We start from the raw sequence: 24,252 nt of genomic DNA on the forward strand, positions 1-24,252 counted from the left end.
CTAAAACAAATTTTTTTTTTAAAAAATACTAGAGTCTTGTTTCTCTCTTCAAGGGAACACTAAAAATTTGTTTTTTCCCCTGAAAAAACTATGGTCAACAAGCCCATAGCCTTGTCAGAACATTCATCCATAGCAGCATGAGCTACATATAAGAAGAGTATCGTCAACTAGGCAACACCCTGTTTCTACACCCAATTGAGTCAAAATCTATGGACACCTCCATGCAAAAGCTGAACACTATAGCTAGGGTTGTAAAACAAACTAAGCTACTTGAGCACGACTCATGTTCAACTCGTTAAAAAGTTGTTCAAGATTGGCTTGTTATGTAAACAAGTCAAACTTGAAACACAATTTAAAGCTCGTTAGTTTTTCAAGTCTAGCTTGAACAAACTATTACTCGGCTTGATAAACTTATATGCATTATAAATAATAAAAAAACCAAACTACTCAAGCTCAATTTGTTATTGGTTCAATCAAAGCTTGCTTGAGATCAACTCGAAAGGAAAACAAGCAAACTTTAAACATATTTTGAAGCTCATTAAGATAAACAAGCCAAGCTTAGACAGCCTACTACTACTCGGCTCAACTCAACTCATTTACAGCCCTAACTATAGCCATAGTAAGACAAGCTTTCACTTGTAGAGTCGTAGTCCAAACCCGTCTCCAGCCACACAACTGAAAAGGACCCACTCATTACTAGCCACGCCCACTGTAGCCGAAACTCACACCGCCAAGACCAAGACTCCACCAATTGGGCGATAGAATCTACTACTTCAAAAGAATAAGGTCCAGATCACATCTTAGCAAAACCCTAGCCATTATGTGGAGACTAATCTCCAATCACCCTCAGCAAAACTCCTTCGCAATTGAAGATCAACACCCCAACTAACACTGTGTTTGGGAATCTAGGAGAGAAAAGAAAAGATTACTTAAGTAATAAGAGAAAAGAAAAGAAAAGAAATGATTGTGATTTCTCTCATTTTTGTTTGGATAAGGAAGAAATAAAAGAAAAGAAATGATTATGATTTCTCTCATTCTTGTTTGGTTAGATTTCATTAAGAGAAAAGAAAAGAAATTATTTTATGTTATATTACCAAAATAACCTTTTTATATTTTCAATCATTTTGTTTCTTTTATTTTTATAGGGACAAAATTGGTATTATAAAAATAGTGGTTTCTGGTCTCTCCCAATCTCTCCACTTTTGGGAAGATTCAAAATGAGGCTTATAAGAGAAATGAGTTTCTCTCCATTTCTCTTAATTTCTTTCCATTTCTCTCCACTTAGATTATCCAAACAAATAAGAGAAATGCATATCTCTCCATTTCTTTTCTTTTCTCTCCAAATCACTCAATCCAAACAAAGCGTAAAATTCATTTGAAGCTTAGCCACCCAACTAAAAGGAGAACCTTCCTTCAGTTGAACCAGTAAATTACACAATCTACACTTCCACTGAAGCCCTTCAAATAAGTTCCCAACAAAAGATAGGGATTCCTTAGAAGAAGATTACAATAGTCTCTCTCAAAGTCATAATGAAGACATGGATAATGAGAAAAGCTTGCATGGTTGTTTATAATGCGTATTTTGTTTCTGGCTGATCAAAACTTCATATACTTTAAGTGCCCACTAAGAGAGAGAAAAAGAGACTTGAATTGCTTAGTGATTATAATTTATAAATGTTAGAATGCACATGGGTATAATCAATCCGACAAAAGCCAAAGGTGAGTTAAATTATAGAACTTTAGGGTTTGATAAAATATGTAACAGAAGAAATATTTGATCATATCAGTAGTAGGTGAATGACGACAAACTGAGATGGTTTTCCATTTATAATCATGTTAAACAGTAAAAAAGAAGAAGAAAAATTATGTAAATCTCAGTCACCAGTAATCTCTGCAAGAACACAAACCATCAGCAAATCGATGAAACCTATTGATATCCCTCACAACAATCTCTCTCTCAAAAATCTCTGAAGCAAGCTTCATCACGGTATGACAATCACCACAAGTCCTAAGGTTCTTTTTAATCCTAATAGGAGCTCCAATAGGAATGGTCAGAAGTCCAAATGCAAGGGCTAGTTTCTCACTATGATACCACAAGCTCTGCTCTTTATACTCTTCTGCATTGTTAACTGCATATTGGGTCTCAGCCACATAACCTTTCTTCTTCAACAACTCCTCCAACTTGCCCAGAATCTCATAAATCTCACTGGTCCTAGAATGTGATCTGTCATGTACTGTAAAAACAAAAGTCTTGTTCTTGACATCAATCCAGCTGCACCCAGGCTCTTTTCTTACCCCATTGACCCCCATTAATCTCCTAATTTCATTAGCTTCTGCTAACCTTCCACTGCGTGAATACATGTTAGAAAGCAACACATAGTTTCCGGGGTTATAGGGTTCAATTTCAAAAAGCCTCTCTGCAACTTCTCTACCCATTTCAAGATCCCCATGGTTCCTACAAGCCCCAAGCAAAGCTCCCCAAACTGAAGCGTCCGGTTTAATTGGCATTGAATCTGCAAACTTCTTAGCTTCATGCAATCGACCAGCACGACCAAGCAAGTCAACTATGCAAGCGTAGTGTTCTAGCCCCGGGCTCATATTATGTATTTCAGTCATGGAATTGAAGTAAGCAAATCCTTCTTTAATACGCCCAGTGTGACCGCATGCTGATAAAACAGAAACAAAGGTTATGTAATCAGGCTTAATCCCATCTTGCAGCATTTCCTCAAACAATTCTATCACTCGGTTTGCATGCCCATGTTGTTGGTAGGCTGAAATCATGGCTGTCCATGAAACCACATTTTGATCATCCCTCTCTTCAAATACTCGATGAGCATCAACCAAACTCCCACATTTTGCATACATTGTGATCAATGGGCTTGTGACACACGCATTCATTCCAAATCCAGTTTTTATTATCTGATCATGGATCAAAGTGCCCTGATCCAATGCCGCAAGATTAGCAGCAGCATGAAGAACAGTGGAGAAGGATACGTCATCCGGTGAAACCCCTTCCCTTCTCATGACCCAAAAATAACTGCAAGCTTCTTCGGAGTTGTCATTTTGGACACACCCCATTACCATAACATTCCATGTAACAACATCTCTATTGCCAATGGACTGGAACAACTTAACAGAATCTTTAAAAATCCCACATTTACAATACATGTCCATAAGTGAATTTTTCACATAAGCTAAATTAATCAGGCCATGCTTAACTACAACCCCATGAACTTGCTTTCCATTGTCAGCAATACCCATGTTAGCACAAGCACTCAACACACTAGAAAAGGTAACTTGGTCTGGACTTAATGCCTCTCTAATAATTTTCTTAAAAAGCCCAACCGCTTTATCGTACAACTTATTTTGCAAGAACCCAACTACCATAGAATTCCAGGAAACAAGATTTCTCTTAGGCATTTCATCAAACACATTTTCTGCAGAGCTCATGTTACAACATTTAGCATACATATCAACCAATGCACTAGCAACAAACATATCAAATTCAAACCCATGTTTACAAATCAAAGAATGCATTTGCTCACCATGAGCTACAATCACAGTGTCGGCACAAGCCGGTAGGATAGCAGAGAAGGTGAATTGGTTTGGGTAGACACCAGTTCTCCTCATTTGGTTAAAGAATTTCAAGGCTTGAATGGGTTTGTTGTAATGAGACAACTGGGAAATGAGAGAGGTCCAAGTGACAACATTCTTGGACTCATCATGAGTAGTTGAGAACAATGTGAGACTGTGATTAATACGCCCAGATTTGGAGTACAAGTTGATGAGGCTGTTGAAGAGGAAAGGGAGGGATGTGTAGTTGTTGGTAATGATTTGGGTGTGAATTTGGGTGGCATGTTTGATGTTCTTGGTTTGGATGGCAATGTTGAGGAGGGAATTGAGATGGGTAGGAGAGATATATGTTGGTGATGAAGATAATGATGAGGTTTGGGTGCACAAGCTGTGAACTAGTTTGAGTGAAGATGGATTTGGATAGATGAGTATTGTGTGAAGTTTGTGTGTGTATTTTGGAGAGGAGAGGGTTCTCATAATAATTCAAGTTGAAATTGGGTAAAGTTTCATCACATGCTGTCAAGTATTTTTTTTTTTGGGGGTATGGATTTTATGTAGGGCTTTCGAGTTGGGTTACAATTTAGCTTTGGGTTGTTTTATAGGTAGATCCATGTCGTGCCTCTACCTTTTTATTTTTCCTTATTTTTTGTTTTTGTTTTTAGAGCTTGATTTTTTTTTGTTATTGGTTGAAATAGTAAGTTTTACTATTTTTATGTTAGGTTTTTTTTTTTTTTTTTTAAGAGAAGGGAATTATCACAATGTGAATGATGTTGAGAAATATTCCAAGACCATTAGGTCTCGTTTGAATATATGTTATTTTAACAATTTTTTGATTTTTTTAGTTAAAATAAGAGATAACAAATTAGTATATTTTGGATTTTTTTTATTTTTTATTCTTTAGAAAAAAAAAGGTGTAAAAAAAAAGGAGAGAGAATCTAACCCTTTTTTTAATATAATTTTTTAATTTTTTTAATGATTTTTTAATTTTAAAGTTAAAATTCAAACTTTCCAAACCTGCCGTAAATATCCTCTCCATTTTCAGAGAGGGCAAATTGGTGGAGTTCGGATCCCCTCCTTGATCCCTCTCCTTTATTTCCTACTAACAATGGCTTGTAGATCCAACACTTATAAAAAAAAATTTTTTAAACAAATTCAATTTTTGTATTCTCGCCCAAACGTATATACAAGTTATACAGCTATCATTCTCACTTACCCCCTTCGAGCTCAGCCCCTTTCTTCTCTATTGATCCTCTCTTTCATCGGCAATGTCACGATCCAAACCTGCGCCCTATGGGTTTAGCGTCGTAATCGGCCAGTAATCCTTGGATTACCAAAGGCCTCTCAACAGAGTAACATATAATTAGGGGCTGCGGAAGCAAATAACAATTATACAACATCCATTGAGCTGTGCAAACTCATATGAGACAGAAAATTTTTGAACTTTATATACATACATTTACACATCATCATATACATATAGAGACTAGACAAAAAGGGACTTGGCCCTAAATACAAAATAAACAGAAACAAGAAATCAAAACTTGAACTCTATGCACATAGTCATAACCACTTGACATTTCGGAACCTCTACGGGAGGCTTATAGGTTGGTTGACAAAACAAAGTCCAGGCAGAAGCTCTAGGCCTGGTCACGCGCCAGATCACCTACATACATAAATAATACAGTAAGCTGGAGCCCAGTGAATAATAACAAAGGAAAGATTTTAATGAATGATGCCCGGAACAGATTTCAAATCTCATAGCAAATCAGAATCATAATCAGGTAGCAGAAACAGAGTCATGGTCTTATTCATATTCAAATCATGTGTGGTACATCCATTAGCATAAACATATCTCTTTGGTCAAGCATATCAAGTTCCATATTGGAACCTCCGGTACCGGGTAACATATCTCATATATCGGCTACGGTATTGTTTCTCCCGGGCGAGGGCCTGGGCCACAGTATTATCCCCGGGCTAGGGCCTCATGACCATAAGCCACAGTATTATGTCCCCTGGGCGAGGGCCTCTGCTTAGGATACCACAATTACGTTTCAAAGAAAATTTGGACAATCATTCATTCATACAAAACATAGCATTTTAGAAAATTGAGCATTTCATATCATCAGAAAATAATTAAAGTCAAACATAATTTTACAGAGTTATTACGCACAGTGGGTTAAGTCGATATAAGGCCTTCGATGCCCACCTATATAAATCACATAACAAAAGCATAATAGAAGACCCATTCAATATTCATTTCATTTCAATTCAACTCTCTTTATGTGTTTCTAGTTTATTCCATGACTACGTGAGTCTAATTGGTGTTTAAGAATACTTAGAATGTCAAGAGGATGCAAATATGCATTTAAAAGAGTTAGTCAAAAATTGCTGAAAATAGGGTCTCCGTTCCAGCGTCACTTTGGTCGCTCGAGCGGACTGTAAAATTTTGCAAAACTTCTGGGAGCTCAATTATCACTTTTGAGCGAGACTTTCCTCGCTCGAGCGGACAGTGTGAATTCTTGAATTTCCAGAATTGTGTTTGAAGTTCAAATTTGATATTCAAAGTCTTAAAACTTGTATTTTTGGTATAAAATTATGGAGAATCATTGTATAATTTAGTAAACACTCCCAATTAGAAATCATTTATTCAAAATCATGCTCCAATTGTCTAAATTTAGATTTAATTCATTTTTTTTTATATCAAACCCACAAATTTTAAAATATGAATTAAACTTCCCAAACTCTTGAAAATTCCATGATGTATGTAAAAATAGAACCCAATTTCATTATTAATAACAAAAAAACCAAACTTAACTAATGAATTACAAAATCAATTTCTTAGAATATCAACCTAACTCAATCTTTAACCAAAAACTTAATTTATAATCATAGATGTTCTAAAATGTGTTTAAATTGAAAAAAACTTTTAAATAAAATTACATGCATGGATTAAAGATCAAATCACACAAATTCCTAATTTTCAAAGTTTTTCCTTTTTCTCTTCAAAATATGAGATTGAATTAGTTCAAATTCTTCAAAATCCATGATTCATGTACAATTAGAGTATTAAAACTTGCAAAATTTGTTCATGCATGTAGAAATGGAACTCAAACTCATGCAAGAGTACAAAAATCAAACTCAACATAATTAATTTCTAAATTAATTTCCATAATTATGAATCTAATTTAATTTTATCATCTTCTTGCTAATTTTCTTCTAATTGTATGAAATTGAAGCACCAAAACCCTTGGAAAATAATGATGCATGTAAAATTAGAACTCAAATTCATCAAAGGTGACTAAAATCATACTCAAAAGATGAGTTTCTAAATCAATTCCTTAATTCTTGAACTTAACTTAATTTTCTTCATTCTTTTTCTTGATTCCCCCATATTATATGTATTTAAACTCAATTACCTCATAAATTTAGGTGTTGAAGAGATTGTCTATAAACATTGGGTTAGAATTTCTTACCTATTAGTCTTCAAGATCTTCCTTTATCTTTAATTCTTAGCTTTCCATCAAATTCCTTCCAGCAAAAAAAAATTAAATAGGCTTCATCTCTCTCTCTCTCTCTCTCTCTCGGAATTTTTTTTCCAGCCGAACAGATTGATGAATAGCTTTAAGACTCTAACTCTTCTTGATTTCATTTATCCCATTCTTTTTTTTTTTTTTATTATTATTATATTAAAAAAATGGTGGGACACTTGTCCACCTTAAATTAATCCATGTGGTGATGTATGTTAGGATTAGTTTAGCACATTAATTGTACTTAATTAATCATAACTAATTACAATTCTCACATAATTTAATTAGTTTAATTTGATTTCCATTAAGGCCCAATTAATTATATTTAATCTTTACCATTCTGAATATGATTTTTAATCAAACTCTCAAAAGGCTCCAAATATTAAATTAATTTTATTATCATTATCAATTTTGATTTCTCAAATCATTTAGGCCTTCAATTTCTGGTCAGACTCAAATTTCCATCAATAAATTACATATTCAAATTGGACATCTCATACTTAAATTTAATTTATAATAATCACAATTCCCAAGCTTCATAACTTGATCAGCTCTAATTCGAACCCAATTAATAAAACCTCAATTTCACTAAACTGAATCGAATATTTAATTAAACTCCCAAATAAGTCCGTAATTAAAATTAAATTGATTCAACTACTTAATTTCACATCCTTAAGCCATTTGGACCCTTAATTTCTAATTCCAAAAATAAATCTTTAATAGAATCATATACGAACTAGTCTCCATAGTTTTCATAAATTTCGGATTAAATTGGAATAATTGATAATTCAAATTCAAATCTCCTCAATTAATTAAGTGCTAATTACTATACGTGGTAGGGTCGTCACAGGCAACCACCATCACCGGTGACCTACCCTCATCGGCGACCTACTCCCGACGACGGCAAGAAGCTGCCTTTCCTTGGCTCTCCTTACATAGGCAAGCTCTCTCTCTCTCTCTCTCTCTCTCTCTCTCTCTCTCTCTCTCTGTTTCAAGAATGAGTTTTTGATTATGCAATGCTTCATGATCTGAATCTGGTTCAACCTGTTTTTGATTTTGTATTTGATTGCATAAACACAAAAATTAGGGCTTTGATTTGGGTTTTATTGACTTGGTTTAGGTTCAACCTGGTTTTTTTTTTGTTGAAATTGGTGTATGTATGGAAATATGGAAGGGAAAAAACCTATGAGATTGGAATATCTGATTCAAGTAATTTTGATTCTGTTTTTTGTGGTATTTCTGGGGAGTCTTTGTTTGCCAAACTTTGTTCCAATCTCTGTTTCAGGTGTTAGTGTTCTGGGAAGTCTTTCTTGTATACCTCACTATCTCTCTGCTTGATATGTCTTATGTTGTGCATGTGATCTGTCATTTTATTAGTTCTGATTCCTTTCATAGTGTGACTCTCTTGAACATTGTTCATTATCTTTGTAGTCATTGAATTGTGCATTGCTTTTGTCTTCTTCTCTGCTTTATCTTTGTTATTTTAATGCTTGTTAGGCTATTGATGTTCCTGACTACCATTATATTGGCTTTTAATTTTGCTCCAAGACTCTCATTTCTTGGAAGAGCAAGAAGCAAGATTTTATTGCTTGATTATGTCCACAAGTAGCAGAGATTTTCTGCCTTTCACTACTTAGCATTGGATTTGTTATATCTATACTTGCACCTCTTCTTGCAATAAGTAGAGTGGCATCCAGATTGCCAATAACCTGGTATTTGAGAAGCTAGCCATGCTCATAACTCTGATTTTTTCACTTTGTTTGTATATCAGTAATCATTCCTAGATTATAAGTGGATTGATTTTGCTTTTCTTTAAAAATTTGATTTTATTTTCAAACAACCATATAACCTATATGACTTATCTATAGCTAAGATTTGATTTATATGGCTTTTCAGTTTCATTTTGATATGGATATGGAAGTTGAGAATGATTGTGCTTGGAAGCCAAAACAGGGAATGACATTTGATTTAGAATAAGGTGCGTATGATTTTTATAATGCATATAGAGGAAGAATGGGGTTTAGCATAAGTTGGGATTATTCTAGGAAGAACAAGTTCACTAACCAACTTATTTGTAGACTTTTGGTTTGCAACAAGGAGGGATTTCGGAAGGTTGACAAGCAAGATCCATTGTCAAAAAACCCTAGAGCTGAAACTAGGACTGGTTGTAAGGTTCAACTTTATGTTAAATTAGATGAGTGTACTGGGAAAAATTTGTTGTGACTGATTTCAAAGAAAAACACGACAATGATCTTTTATCACCGAAAGTGTGCCCACATGTTGCCGTCATAAAGAAAGATATCGGCTACCCAAGCAATTGAGTTAGAATTGGCAGCACAATTTGGTCTTCGTTTAGACAAGTCTTTTGAACGCATAGGTAAGGAAGCTGGTGGGAGGCAAGGTCTTGAGTTTACGAAATTATATCAAAAAAATTATTTGAGAACCAAAAGACAATAAAGTTTCGCATATGGGGAAGTAGGCAATGTGTTGCAATACTTCAAAGAAAAATCTTTGCAGAATTTTTTTTTTTTTTTTAATGTTTTCCAGTTAGATAATGAGGAGCAAATTACGAATATGTTTTGGGCCGATGCACAAATGATCATGGATTATGCCCAATTTGGTGATGTTGTTACATTTGATACGACTTACAAGTTAAACAAAGAATATAGACTATTTGCATCTTTTGTGGGATTCAACTATCATAGGGAAACAGTTATATTTGGTGCAGCTCTGTTGTATGATGAGACTGCCAAATCGTTTGTATGGTTGTTTCAAACTTTTCTAGAGGCTATGTTAAGAAAGGCACCAAAAACTTTGTTCACCGATCAAGATGTTGCAATGGCTAAAGCCATACCCATTGTTATGCCTGACACAAGTCACTGATTGTGTACTTGGCATTTGATGCAAAATGCATTAAAACCTGTTAATTGTCTCTTCCAAGATAAGGGCTTAAATGGTGTACTAAATAAATTTATGTTTAACTTTGAAGATGAAAATCAATGGAAGTTAGAGTGGGCTGAAATGCTTGATAAATATGATACGCATAATAACCATTGGTTGAAAGTGACTTTTGCGGTGAAACAAATGGGGCTGGCCATATGTTAGATCAATATGGGCTGTGGAAATGAGTACCACACAACTTAGTGAATCTTTTAATACTTTTTTGAAGGATTACATTCATTCTGATTTTAATTTAAACGAATTCTTCATGCATTTTGAAAGGGTACTTTATGAGAAGTGATACAAGGAGTTAGAAGCAGGATATGCTTTGTGCCAAAGGTTGCCAAAGGTAAAAGCGACTATAAGAATGTTAATTCAAATGGGTAATGTGTACACAAAAAAGATTTTTGAGGAATTCCAAAATGAGTACTTTCAATCCATTGAATCGAACATAGAAGAAATTGAATATGGCGAGGCTAGTACCATTTTCACAATTGTTGATGTTGGTATGAAACATGCAAGAAAATTGAAGATGGAAAGGGATGACTCTTTGGGTTGTAGTTGTACAAAGTACGAAAAGGAATGAATTTTGTGTTCTCACTCTTTGAAAGTTATGAGAGACATATTGAATATGAAAGAGGTTCCTTCATAATACATTGTAAAGAGGTGGACCAAACAAGTAAGAGTTGAAACTATGAAGGACATTACGGGGAATGACATTCAAGTTGATGTAAAATTCCAACAAGTCTCGTGGTATAAGACATTGATGACCGCTTTTAGAGCAATAGCATGTAGAGCTGCTGAAACTGAAGAAACTTATGATTTTGCAATTGCACAAGTCACTACATTAGGTGCAAATGTTGAATGCAAGTTAAGTGCTCATTTTGTTGTTGAAAATGAAGTACATAATGAGGATGAAACCCAAAGCTTTGTAGTGGATTGCGAAGATGACAATCATGTTGTGCAACCAAGAGGCTTGAAGCAAAAAGTGGCTACTAGTAAGGGCAAAAGGAGAGTAAAAAGTGGATTCAAAGTGGCGTTGGTAGCGAACTCGAAAAAAAAAATCCCGTGCTAATACCTTGGCTTCTTCACAATCTATTGCAGGTCCAATAGTTAGACCTTTATCATTATCTGTTAGAGAAGATGTCTATATTTATCAACATGTTCCTCTTCTTCATCCTCTTAATCCATCTGTTGCAATTGGTGGTAATTCAATTCCTTCTTCATTGATGTATCTCACATATCATGTGAGTGTTAGTTTAAGCTTTTATTACTTTGTTGTGGGTATAATATGACACCCTATGACTTATTGTCAACCCTAATATAATGTCGTCCTTGTTGTAGGCAAACAATTTGCAAAATATGTATCTAGTGCCAAATTGTGTGCCAAATTCAATACCTCAGCGCTATTATGCTCAACCAACATTCCAGTCAGTAGGTGAAGGTTCATCTGGATATGACATTGGGTTTCGATATTCTGAAGAATCAAATAGTCCAATGTGTAGTCAGGTTATTTCATTAACTTTGGCAATTGATTTTACGTTTTTTGTACATTGTTTGGCCCTTTGCTGCTGTGTTTTGTTAATGTTATTTACTTTATTTTTTTTTTTTGTTGTCTTAGGCTATCAACATGCACAAATAGGTGGAACGCACTGCAAATTTTGGCAATAGCAGCTCATACATTTCATTGTTTCTTCCTTGAAGTTGTTGAAAATGTTACTGAAATGTTGCTCAAACTGCTGTCCCTGTGTTGCTGATTTTGCTGATTTTGTTGCTGAAAATGCTACTTAATTTTGTTGATTTTTTTCTCCTACAAATGCTGCTAAAACTGCTGATTTTTCTGAAACTGCTGTTGAAACTACTGAATTTTGCTGTTGATTTTGCTAATTTTGTTGCTAATACTGTTGATTTTGTTGTTGAAATTGTTAGTGTGTGTGTGTGTGTGTGTGCTGAAATTTAGTGTGTGTGTGTGTGTGTGTGTGTGTGTGTTGAAATTTTGTTGGTTTTATTGATAATATTAGGAGAAAGTTGCTGAAATTGTTATGGCTTGTATTTACACTGGAAATATTCCACATGTTGTTAATTTTGTTATGTTGTTCATGTTGTTAACTGCACTGGAAATGTGTGTTGTTATGGCTGAAATGAGATCAAATAGTTTCTGCCCAAATGCACAGATCAAATACAATTTTTTACTGGTGCTATTTTGGACTCTATGCTATGGTACATGCTATTTTGGACTCTTTAAAAAAAAATTTCTGCCCAGATGCATTCCAGGCTGTTTTGGAGAGTTAAGGTGGTTGAAAGTTTGTTGGTTTGGCATTTGAAAATGAAAACAAATGGAGAAAGCAATAACATTATTGCTGAAATTCAGTTTGTTATGTGGCTTAACAGTTTCTCATTTTGCTGATTTTTTATTTTTATGGTTGTAATGGAAAGTTCATCCATTTCCTTTTTATTCAGTTTCAGTGTATCCTATCAATTAGTAGTTACTTACAATCAATCTCCTTCTAGAGATCTAACACCGTTAAATACTATCTCTACACCCAAACCAAACCATGGTAACACTGATGCAAACAAGACCAAATGCTATAATTTACAAGCTCTATAATCAGCAAATCCATAACTATATTCATCAAATTTCCATTTATAAAAACCATCTAAAATCATTGCATCTATTCATTAAAGCCAAAATGCTACAAATGCCGACAATACATCCGTTAAGTTTTATAAAATCCATAATAACTTTAGTCAAATTTTCCGAAGCCAACCAAACAATAAGTTACATCATAAAGTACAAAATCATAAAAATTACAATGACATACACCATCTCCTTCAAATGATTTTCAATCCTTTCAAGCCTTCGACCATAGTCATCATTTTCATTTTCGATCATTTCAAGTCTTCGACGATATTCATCATTTTCATTTTCTATCTCATGAAGGCTCGCCCTTAGATCGTTAAAGTCTTCTATTGTTATAGCATCACAAGCTCTAGTGATGGAACGGATTGTGGACGTAACGTCTTCATTATCTTCATCCACGAACTTGAAGTAATTACAATGGCCACTGTTACTCTACAATGCATAACAATCAATTAGTCGAATAAGACAAATTAATTTGTAACTACTAAAGGATTAATTTTTACAATACATACATATTTTGATGGGCATACAAAGAACAAATGCCCTTGATTTCCATGATCATTGGTTCTTACAATACATATGGCAGCTGTTCTTCCACAATTGCACAGCCTCGGTTTTAATCTTATGTTGCTATTGTTAGTAGTAGAAGAAGAAGCCATTTTTTAATCTGCATACACACAAACAATCTCACAACTAAGGTTCACAACCCCATTTTTTGAAAATTGATAAAGACATGTATAGCATATCACAAACATCCTCATATTATAGCATATGATTCTTTAATTTAAGTGCAAGTTTAAGAATCCTAACATTCCAGTTTAAGAAAAAATGAATAAAAAATAAAATCTAAAGGGGAAAAGAATGAGAGAAGAAGAATAACAAGAGCTCAATGTTATTGTTACCTAAATTTGTTTTGGTTGCTATGTCAAAACACTTAGCACCAACTCTCATGTTTCTTTGTCCAAGTTACATTAAAAACCAATAAGGATTTTTAATCCAAAGGGGCTAGAAAAGGTGAGGTTTTGCTTAAAAAACAAAATCAAAATAAAAGAACAAAATACAGCAAAAACAGAATGGAAAAAAAAATAAATAAAAATGGTAATGGCACACAAACCAAAACTTTTATACAACATTTTCAGACAAAATGATGTCGCTCCTTGTGATCATTTAATTTCCAGTTAAAACACCCACCATTGCCTTTGTAGTTTTCTAATGCAAATCTTTTAAATATATATATATATAGTTGGTTCAATCAATATAGTTGGTTTAATCTAGTGTGCAATTGGTTCAATCTAGTATGCAATGGACAAATCAAACCCACTTCATAAAATTTCAAAGCTATTTCTTACAGATATTTCAGAGCTATTTCATAAAATTTCATAAGCCCTTTAATTTCAGAGCTATTCCCTCAAAGACCTTCAAAAATCAGATGAAACAAATCAAACCCACTTCATAAAATTTCTCACAAATAACGTCAAAGCCTTTTTCAACCACCTCCTTGCACAACCCAACAAACAAAAGATCTCCCAAATAGTCCTTTTTCGCTTGCAGAGACAAAATAAAAATAAAAATAAAAATGCTCAAAAACCCACCAAAAATCAGACAAAATAGCAGAGACCCAATTGAAAAAATCAAGCAAAGATCACATTACATACTTGGCAAAAAGCTAAAAGATTCGAATCACATGCTTGGCCTTCACAAAACAACTTGAAGAAACTTTGTTCAAAGCAAACAGTACAAGCTGTATCAGATAATCTCAGTTCAAAAGCAACCCCAGAAATGTCTGCTACCTTAAAGATTACTGAAATCTGAACAAAGGACTGGAATAGGAAGACTAGTTGAAGGAGAAAGAAGATTACCAGATTACCAAAATCTGAGAGAAAGAAGTGATTTTAACAAAGGACTGGAAGAGGAAGAGGAAGAGGAAGAGGAAGAGGAAGACTAGTTGAAGAAGATTACCGAAATCTGAGAACTTCTCGCCGTCGTCGGGAGTGGGTTGTCGGTGGGAATGGGTTTTGTAACAATCCGAAAATGTAAGTTGTCTCTTAAATTTTATACTAGTATTATAGTTGTATGTGATAATATATTATTAAATAAATAATAATAAATACAGAATCTAATTTGACATTGAATTATCAAATATATGATTAATTAGAGATTATTATTTGGGGCCAAATTAACAGAAATATAGAATTATAATACTAGTTGGGCCAAATTAAAGTTAAAGATAGTAAATAAATAAATATAAAATTAAGAGTAAATAAATAATAATAATAATAATAATAATAATAATAATAATGGGTGTGGTAGTAAAATAAATAATTAATTTTCTGTTGGTATACGATAGAGTGTAATTTAATTAGAGATTAATTTATTTATATATTTATATTAGAAAACTGGGTCAAAGTGTAATTATCTTAAATATTTATTAAAGATAAGTATAAATTCATATAATTTATGATCAAATTTGTGGGAGGATTCGCGCCTGGCCACGTGTTGGCCTGATAACGTTCTTACCTCCCTATAAATAGGGAGGAGGTGATCAACCGTGGGAAAGACAAGGAAAAAAAGAGAGGAATGAGAAGGGAAAGAAATGAAGAAAAGGAAGAAAAAAAATAATGGAAGCCGAGAGGGTCTTTGATAGTGGAAAGAAAGAGTGAGACATTAAAGTTAAGGTGAGTTATATTATACCTTGAGTCACCATAATATATTTTACGTATGTTTTGACTTACCATAAATTATTACATACAAGTTTATGTTTTATAAATTATATTAATATTCCAATTGCGTAGATTATTTTCTGAACTCTATTTGTTTAAAATGAAACCAATGGATATGTTTGTTTAACTTTTAATGATTATTTAACAATGACCTTATAAACAATTATGTTTTGTAAGTAACCCGCGCAGAGTCCCACGCCTTGGGGGATTTAAATAACCATCGGCTTCTGTTTGGTCACTTTGTGGCACTCTAGTGTCATGGATCTATTGACCTCTGTTCTGTGCGGAGATAAGTGCTACACTATTGTGGGAGCCAGCTCTATAATCCGTACGAGCCACTTATTGAATCCGTATCTTTGTTCTGACTGTCACTCCTGTGACTTCTGCTCTGTTCTGTTTGGTACCGTGGTTATAGTTATTTATTTACATAATCTCAGTTTTGCTACTTAAATGATTATTTGTTCAGACTAAGTTATTTTAACTATTTTAGTTATATAACTATCCATGGTTATTTTGTATTTCTTATACTCTTGGCATAATATTTCTCACTTTGCCATTTGCTTATAGCTGTTTATCAATTTTCTGGAAACAATGCAATTCAAAAATAGCTTTTGGAAAGTCTTAGACGCGGGGCTGCGGAATAGATACACACAACACTTTTTATATGTAAATATCGGTCTTTTTGGTCAACAAATTTTGTAATAAAAATAGAAACTCCAATGATTATTTTGGTACCCTCACTTAAATATTATTTCCGCTCGCGTTTATTAATTTGTTCAAGAATTGGCCGAAGGTAACTTCAGTTACTGGCCATCACGATACTTAACCCTTGGGTACGGGGAACGGGTCGTGACAGGTTTAGTGGAGGAGAAGCGGGCTGAGTGAGAGTGAATGTATACTCTGTATAAGCTGTAATGTTTTGGGCAGCACCGGTGAAGGTGGGTCGCCGGTGCGGGTGGGTTCAGTAGAGAAGAAGCGGGCTGAGTGAGAGTGAGTGTATACTATGTATAAGCTGTAATGCTTTGGACAGGAAAATGAAAGTTCCAATTTTGATTTATTTATTTTTATAGCCGTTGGATCTGCTACGTTAAATCTCAGCCGTTGCACGGAAGAAATAAAGAAAGGAGTTAAGGAGAGGATCTGAACTCAAATTAGTGTGGCATTTGGGGTTCATTATATACCCTATGCAGATTATAATCTTATTATTAAAAGGAATATGGTTGCAAATAAATCAAGTAAAGTCAAATTTTTGAGTGTTTAAATTTGATTTTTTAAGAATTAGTTGAGATCGAGATCAAGTTGAACTAAATTCAAGCTTTAAAAAATGAGCTTAAGTTCTACTTCAATGAACTCAATTACATAAATTAATTGAATTTAAACTCCAACGTGAAAGGAAAAATTAAATTAAAATTAGTTTGTGTATTAAGAGTAATAAAGAAAATTATGAGTAAAATATATATATATAAAATACTTATAAAATAATAAGAGAAATTTTATTTGGAATGTGTATCACATGCCTTAATTACGATTTATAATTTATTGTGGTGTTAGTTATGACTTGATTATAATCCAAAAGGTCCTTGTTATTCCTTATGTGGTGTTTGGTTATATGACCTTTTTTTTTATTTTATTTTTTATAGTTATAATTCTAAAAGGATTCAGTTATGACATTTGTAATAATCCACCCCACAAATATCATACCTTGTATATGTTATACATGGCATGACCCTAACAATAAATTTCATCATACAAATATATAAATTTACACACATAAATAGAAAATAAAATAAAATAATAAAAAATTATTTGATAAATTAAATATTAACTTATATATATATATATATATATTCTCAAGACTTATTGAGTTGAACTTGAATCTACTCATGCTCGGCTCGATTACTAAATAAGTCTAAAAATTGAGATCAAGTTCAAGTTCAAACTCATTCATTTAATAAATTAACCAATCTCAAATAACTCTTAAATAAACTCAACTTGAGTTATTTATGATCAATTCAATTTATTTGTAGATAATGGAATAAGATCTGGTCTTAATCCTTGACTCGTGGTATGAAACTAAGCTATTGGCTGTGCTGATTGTTTGGTCCGTGAAGTAGTTTGCCCATGCCTACCTTGCTTTGGACTTCATGGATTGAGCTTTCCCAGATGGATCTCTAGTTAGCTTGGCTTAATTAGGCCTCTCTTTTACCCAAAATAAATATATAAAAAATAAAATAATTTCTCGACGGTTCATTGAATTTTTTTTTCCCCACAAGATAGAATTAATGTATTAGTAATTAAATTATAACGCAGACTAACGTTTTTTTATAAAGTCAAATCTAAAATCTTACTTACCTTAACACCCTCTCCATGACTATTTAGACAACTGCCCAAGTCGACAATCCATTGATTTGAGATGCCAAACTTAATGTATATTAGGTAATATTAAACTTTTTTAAAGTCATGATTCAACTAAATGTGACATGATTTTACTATTATTTAGTCAAATCCCACACTCCTTCGCAAACCAAACGTGGTCTAAAAGTCTAGACTGCAAAATAGAAATAAATGCACCAATTGACAAATTGGGTGCAAAATTTGTCAAAATTTTCACAATTAAAGTATAGTTTGATTACTAATATAGTTTTTTTTTTTTTTTTTTTTTTTGACATTGTTAGTGAGAGGGTAATTTGTAGCCAAATTAGGCCGAGTTAGGTGGAAGTGAATTTGAGGCTTGGGTCCCGGAATAGGCCGAATTATGTCTGGGAAGGGCTTAGTGAGGGCCGAGCAATGGATTGAACCGATCAAAGAAGTTTGACTAAACTACCAGAAGATCCATATTCTTGAACCTAGCAACCTCCTAATGGCGGTCAACGCTTTGACAAAGCTATAAGGAAGACGATCAAACGGACTGAGTAGAGGTTTGACCGAGCTAGGAGATGAGCCGCGCTATATTAGCATGGTGGCAGGGCGAGCAAGCTGTGCACGACGCGCTGCATGTTGCAGGGCTCGACCAGTGGCGGATAGAGCAAAAGTCGTCTGGCCCCTCTGAACGTCTTCTTAGTCTATTTGCTGACCTAGACATTAGAGGGGTTTCTGGCACACACCCACCGGCTAGTTCTCGTTTGTGTTTTCAGGTGATACGACGACGTTCGGAGGAGTACAAGTTTGATCAATAAGATTATACGAGTAAAATTTATTTCATACTCGTATAGTTAGGATTAATAAAACTATGGGATTAAAGTCGAGATTATATATTATTTATAATCATGGTAGAATATAGGGGTGGGTGTTCATCGGGTCAGGCTGACACTACTTGATAAGGAATTTTGTATCTGTCCAAACCTAGACCGACTCTAACTTCGGGTCTCTACATTTGCCGAAACCCGTCCCAAAAAATAATTATAAATTCTAAGTCTACCCATGGGGTATTATGTTAATTTTTTTTAAAAATATTTCATAATTAAATTCAATCACACATTATATTTCTTAAATAAATATACTAACAACATTATAAATTGAAGAATTTTATTTGTAAATTGAAAGATTTCTTAAATAAATTTAATCAAATATCACCATAAATGTGAGTTTTAATCAAATTAACAAAAATAAAGTTTAGATGAGACAAAAAATATATATTTTAATATATTATAATTAATTAATTTAATACATGACCACAGGCTGGGTCATACTGGGCCAAAAATATAAATCTCAAGCCCAATTCATTAACGTATCGAGTAGACTGGACTGGCCAACGGGTCGATGCCACCTCTAATAGAATGTAGCATAGAAAATAAATAAAACAAACAAAACAAAATACCGGTGTGTATGGCCTGGGAACGTGCCCAGCCCATCCTTTGGGCCCTTAAGTAAGCCCATATAAACATTCCAGTCCCCTTAGGTTGTGTCTGCCCATTTAGAACCCATATTACTTGAACTCCTTATAGGAAATGAGTAATATTACACAAATAAAAAATATATACGTAATGATGTAATTTATTAGAAATCTTTCACTTTAAAATAAAATATTAATAAAGATGAATTTATTTATAATAACGATATTGACACATTATTCTTGTTAAGTTTTATATATAAATTTTATGTAAAAATATAATTTTCCATGATGAGACACTTGAAATATGTATCCAAATCATACTTAGTAATTTGATTTTACCATAAAACCTTCCTATTATCCATGAAAATGCACTATGACATTTTGTGACTACTATTTAATCCTTAAAAAAAAAAAGAAAATTAAAAAATGTATTAAAATTTTTGAATAAAAATTGAGTAAAGTGTTGCAACCCAATTTGACAACTTTGCTCTCTCTCTCTTGCTCCGCTAATGATAGCATGGGGCACATGATTTTTTGTCTTTAAATTATATACATTCTTTTTTTCTAAAATGTTAGTTCATTATTTTATTTTTTATTGTCTCAAAATATTAATTCATTTTCAAAAATAAATGACTAAATGCCCATTTTGAGAATTAGATTAAAAGTCAATTTTTTTACTTTTTTTTTAAAAAATGTGTAAAAAAGTAAAAGGTAATGTGATCCAAAAAAACCAAAAAGTCAGCTTTTAGCTTTTAACCCAATTGCCAAAATTTTGGTCCTTCATTTAAATTCATTAACATTATTTGAAATGTAATAATTGTACTACCATGGTAATTTTAAAATTTTAATATTTTTAAAGTGTAATAATTATACTACCAAAAAAAATTATATTTTCCAAAATGGATTAATATTTTGAGATGGAAGGAGAATATATATGAAGAGTTGGGGTTCCTATTGTGCCATAAGACACAACAAACTACTGTGGGCCCGATTGAGGGTATGTCCCAAGTCTTTTTCGATAATCCGAACCGTTTATATTGTAAGGTTCGTCGTCTAAATCATCTATGCAAAAAATCAAATCACTTGGACATATGTGATTCCGTAATAAGAGTGCATTTATTTTTTAAAAGATAAACGATTAATATGATTTTAATAATTTTTTAAAAATAATTAGGATCTGATCATAGAGTTACCGATATCATATTAACTTAATTTTTTTGCATAAATGATATATTTAACAAATCTTACAATCTGAATAATTTGAATTATCAAAATAAATTCAGAAAAAACCCGTAAAGATCCTCACCGCAGTGCTGTTGTGCCGTAAGGCACAACAACAACAACCATCATTCCATATATATTAGGATGTGTGCCCACACAATAAGTGTGAGCCAAGGTTCTCTCCTTGCAGTTTCGTACTTGTGCTTGTCCTTGCAGGTTTTTGGGTTTACTTTTAGGCCCAATTTTAATAATCCGAACCGTTCATATTTTATGATTTATTCAGTATATTATACCTGTAAAAAATCAAGTTGATCGGATATCAGAAAGCATATGTTCGGAAAACTGTTTATTAAATTCTTTAAAAAATAGTTTTTAGTTCAATTTTTCGAACACATACTTTCTGATATCCGATCAACTTGATTTTTTACAGGTATGATATACTGAATAAATCATAAAATATGAACGGTTCGGATTATCAAAATTGGGCCTAAAAGTAGACCCGAAGGCCTGCAAGGACGGGCACAAGTACAAGAACTGCAAGGAGAGGATCCTCATTTTAAAATATAAATTTTAATTTTGATTTAAAATGAGTTATGTATTATTAAAATGGTAAAGGTATTTTTTAGATTCAACCTTATGGATTCAAGTCCATAAGGTTATATTTAAAATATAAATTTTTAATATCAAATTAAATTTGCAAATCTGATAATTTGGATTAACACACTATAATATTACCATCTTAGATATGTACTGAAATTTGTATCCTTTAAAAAAAAAAAATTCCTCCCATCTGCGTACCAGTGGAGCTATGAACAATGGCCACATGGTACCAAGTGATTTGTAGGCTGCAATGTCGGTTGATGCACAATGGGACAAGGACACGTGGAGCGACCCCATTTCATAGCACATTCCAACACGGTTGCCACCTTGATTGACGCAACACTTTTCAATGCAAGACACGTGCTTAGCGTTCCATTAGTTACCTTATAATCATTTAACGGTCAAATTTTAATTTGATAACGTTATAATAATCGGATCTTAACACAACAATTTGAATACTACAATCATCCTAGTTCGGCTTATTTTGGTCCCACTTTAACGTATTTTCTTTTAATTACCAACTTAAAATTACTAACGTAATGTGTGTAGAATATTTCATTGATTTGATGAACCAACTAGATGGGCAAGCTCATGAAAAGAGTCGTGAGCCACCAACTTTCTCTGATTTTATGGGTGGACAAATTTTTTATTTAAATAAATATATTTTTTAATTTTTTATTAAAAAAAATAAAAAAGTTATATGATTTAAAAAAAAACGTGAATAGATGGTTATTTTAGTCTATTTCAAGTAAGAACCAAATCAATTTTAATTTAGGTTGTGTTTAGTTAGATGATTGAAAAATACTAAGAATCTCAAAAAAATTATCAATAAAATTATCAAATGTCTTACATTAGTGTGAGACTCACACTTATAGAATCCACACCCATACGAGACATTTAGTAATTTTGTTAGTAAATCTATTGATATCTCTAGCATCACTCTAGAAGATTTTGATGAGAGAAATGAAATGGAAAAAAATGCAATCCTACATTTTATTTTGTTTCGTTATAATGAAAAACATATAGGAAAAGAAAGGGAAAGGTAAATATAATTATATTTTTTTGAATTTTGAGTTCACTTAAACTCTTTTCTTTCTCTATTTTCAACTCAAATAAATATAGTTTGAAATTTGAATTCTATTAATTATTTTCTCATTTTATTTCTATTTTACTTTTCCCTTTTATTTCCCTCATCAAATTTTCTAAATCAAACAAAACTTTAATAAATTGGTATGATTCGATTCTGGAAGGATGGTCCCTTGATTCGATTCTTATTAAATTCCATAGGTTATGGGCTTCCTTCCACCATGTTATATGCCTCCAATATGATAAGAAATTCAATAAAGTATTCGCAACCAAAGTATCATTTGGATGTGTCAGTAGACTAAATTTATTGAGCAAAATCTTCCATACAGCTAATAAAAATTGCTTAACCAATTTGCCATCCACTGCATACATATATAATACATGGATTTGGAGGGGTTGCCATGCGAGGTGTGTACCATAATTATTATTATGCTGTTAAATGAGCTTATTTTGGAGCTCATTTTGGGGGCCATTTAAATTTTTCGAATTATTTACATTTTAGAATATATTAAATAGAACATATATGTAAAAAATCAAATTAATTGAATATCGTTTATTCTTTCATCCACTTACATTTATATTTATTTTAATATTTTAAATCACAATTATTATTTATTTATTTTATTAAAAGAAAAATGTTTGGGACCCCCTTTTGGGGAGACCCCCACCACCCTCAAAGTGATGTGGACCAATGATGTGTTTGTATTATTTATTTATGGACGAATTACACTAACAGTCCCTATAGTTTGGGGTTTGTATCAGTTTGATCATTGACTTTTCAATTGTGACATATTTGATCCTAAATTTTGAATCTTTTTCCAAATAAAGACAATTGAAGATACCATTACTTAATTTTAAGGGCAAAATCGTCAATCTAACAAAATATAAACTAATTTGATAAAAATAAATGTCAAAAAAATATTTTTAAATTTTTAAAAATTATTTCCACCCATCAAAAATAAAATCATGTAAAATTGATAATTTTTTTACACATTTATTTATTTATTTATTTTACAAAATTAATTTTTATTATGTGTTTAAATGATGACCATATAATGGTTGATTGTTAGGATTATAATGTGTAATTGATATATTTAATATATTACATGTTTTTAGTTTTGAAATTTTGATTTAATAGATTGGTTTAATAATGATATTAAAGTTGTCGCCATATTTAACTTTTGAACAAATAGAAATTAATTTAATTAAAATAAAAATTACCCATTACATGATCATCATCCAAACACATAGTAAAAATTAATTTGATATAAATAAATAAATAAATATATAAATGTCTAAAAAATTTCTCAATTTTACATAATTTTATCTTTAGTAGGTAGAAATAATTTTTAAATATTCAAAAATATTTTTTTGGCATTTATTTTTATCAAATTAGTTTATATTTTATCAAATTGACGATTTTGTCGTTGAAATTAAGTAATAATATATTTAATTGTCCTTATTTGGAACAAGATTTAAAATTTTAGGTCAAATATGTCACAATTGAAAAGTCAATGACCAATGTGACACAAGCCCCAAACTATAAGGACCGTTAGTGTAATTTGCCCTTTATTTATTTATTTTTTCTTTCTTACTTAGACCAATCACAAGTGAGTGGGGATTGTGGGAGTCTAAATCATTACTGTTATTAAAACAAAAGAAGTTATAAATTTTTATAACAAAAGAAGTTACAAATTTTTATATGAATTTGATTGGAGAAGTTATTTGAGCCAATAAAATAATGCGTAGATTTTATATAATAACGGAAAATGCTTGAGACTTAGTATTTTTAAGGAGCGTTTGATAATATGATTCAATATTTAAAATTGAATTAATTAAGTGATGATTAATTAAGTTCATGTAATAACTATAATTGATATCACTTAAAAATTTAAGTGTCTTTTAAAATGTAGGCTAAAACTTAATTTTTTTTAAATAATATAAAATTTACTTAATTTTGATTCAATTTATAAATGGAATTTTTATTGATAAATTTCATTTAAAAGTGTTCTAACCCAAAAAGTTTATGAAGAAATTTTTAACCCATTTAGTCCCATATATTTATTTCATAAAGTCTTTTTTCTTGATTTACACAATTTTATTAGACTCTTA

General features: G+C 32.2%; 2 protein-coding genes and 1 long non-coding RNA gene across 4 annotated transcripts; 1 reads left to right on the forward strand and 2 right to left on the reverse strand.

Annotated features, from left to right (window-relative positions):
• Positions 1-1,798: 1,798 nt before the first annotated feature.
• LOC114307539 (putative pentatricopeptide repeat-containing protein At5g52630) lies at positions 1,799-4,137 on the reverse strand. Its single transcript, XM_028252931.2, has one exon. The coding sequence runs from the start codon at positions 4,048-4,050 to the stop codon at positions 1,879-1,881; it is 2,172 nt and encodes a 723-aa protein (XP_028108732.1). The 5' UTR covers positions 4,051-4,137; the 3' UTR covers positions 1,799-1,878.
• Positions 4,138-9,113: 4,976 nt separating this feature from the next.
• On the forward strand, positions 9,114-9,983 carry LOC145814094 (protein FAR1-RELATED SEQUENCE 5-like). Its single transcript, XM_082910621.1, has 2 exons — positions 9,114-9,272; positions 9,648-9,983. The coding sequence occupies exons 1-2, from the start codon at positions 9,114-9,116 to the stop codon at positions 9,981-9,983; spliced, it is 495 nt and encodes a 164-aa protein (XP_082766747.1).
• A 2,694-nt stretch (positions 9,984-12,677) lies between these two features.
• On the reverse strand, positions 12,678-14,702 carry LOC114307540 (uncharacterized). Of its 2 annotated transcripts, XR_014361050.1 has the most exons (4): positions 14,541-14,702; positions 14,337-14,422; positions 13,194-13,348; positions 12,678-13,111 (listed from the first exon to the last, which is right to left on the reverse strand). It is a non-coding gene; the product is annotated as an uncharacterized LOC114307540 (long non-coding RNA). The 2 variants fall into 2 exon arrangements; XR_014361051.1 differs by lacking the exon at positions 14,337-14,422 and having other exon boundaries at positions 14,541-14,684.
• Positions 14,703-24,252: the final 9,550 nt, after the last annotated feature.

This window comes from Camellia sinensis, chromosome 2 (genome assembly GCF_055761805.1).
Source record: "Camellia sinensis isolate YWXY chromosome 2, ASM5576180v1, whole genome shotgun sequence".
Taxonomy (NCBI): domain Eukaryota; kingdom Viridiplantae; phylum Streptophyta; class Magnoliopsida; order Ericales; family Theaceae; genus Camellia; species Camellia sinensis.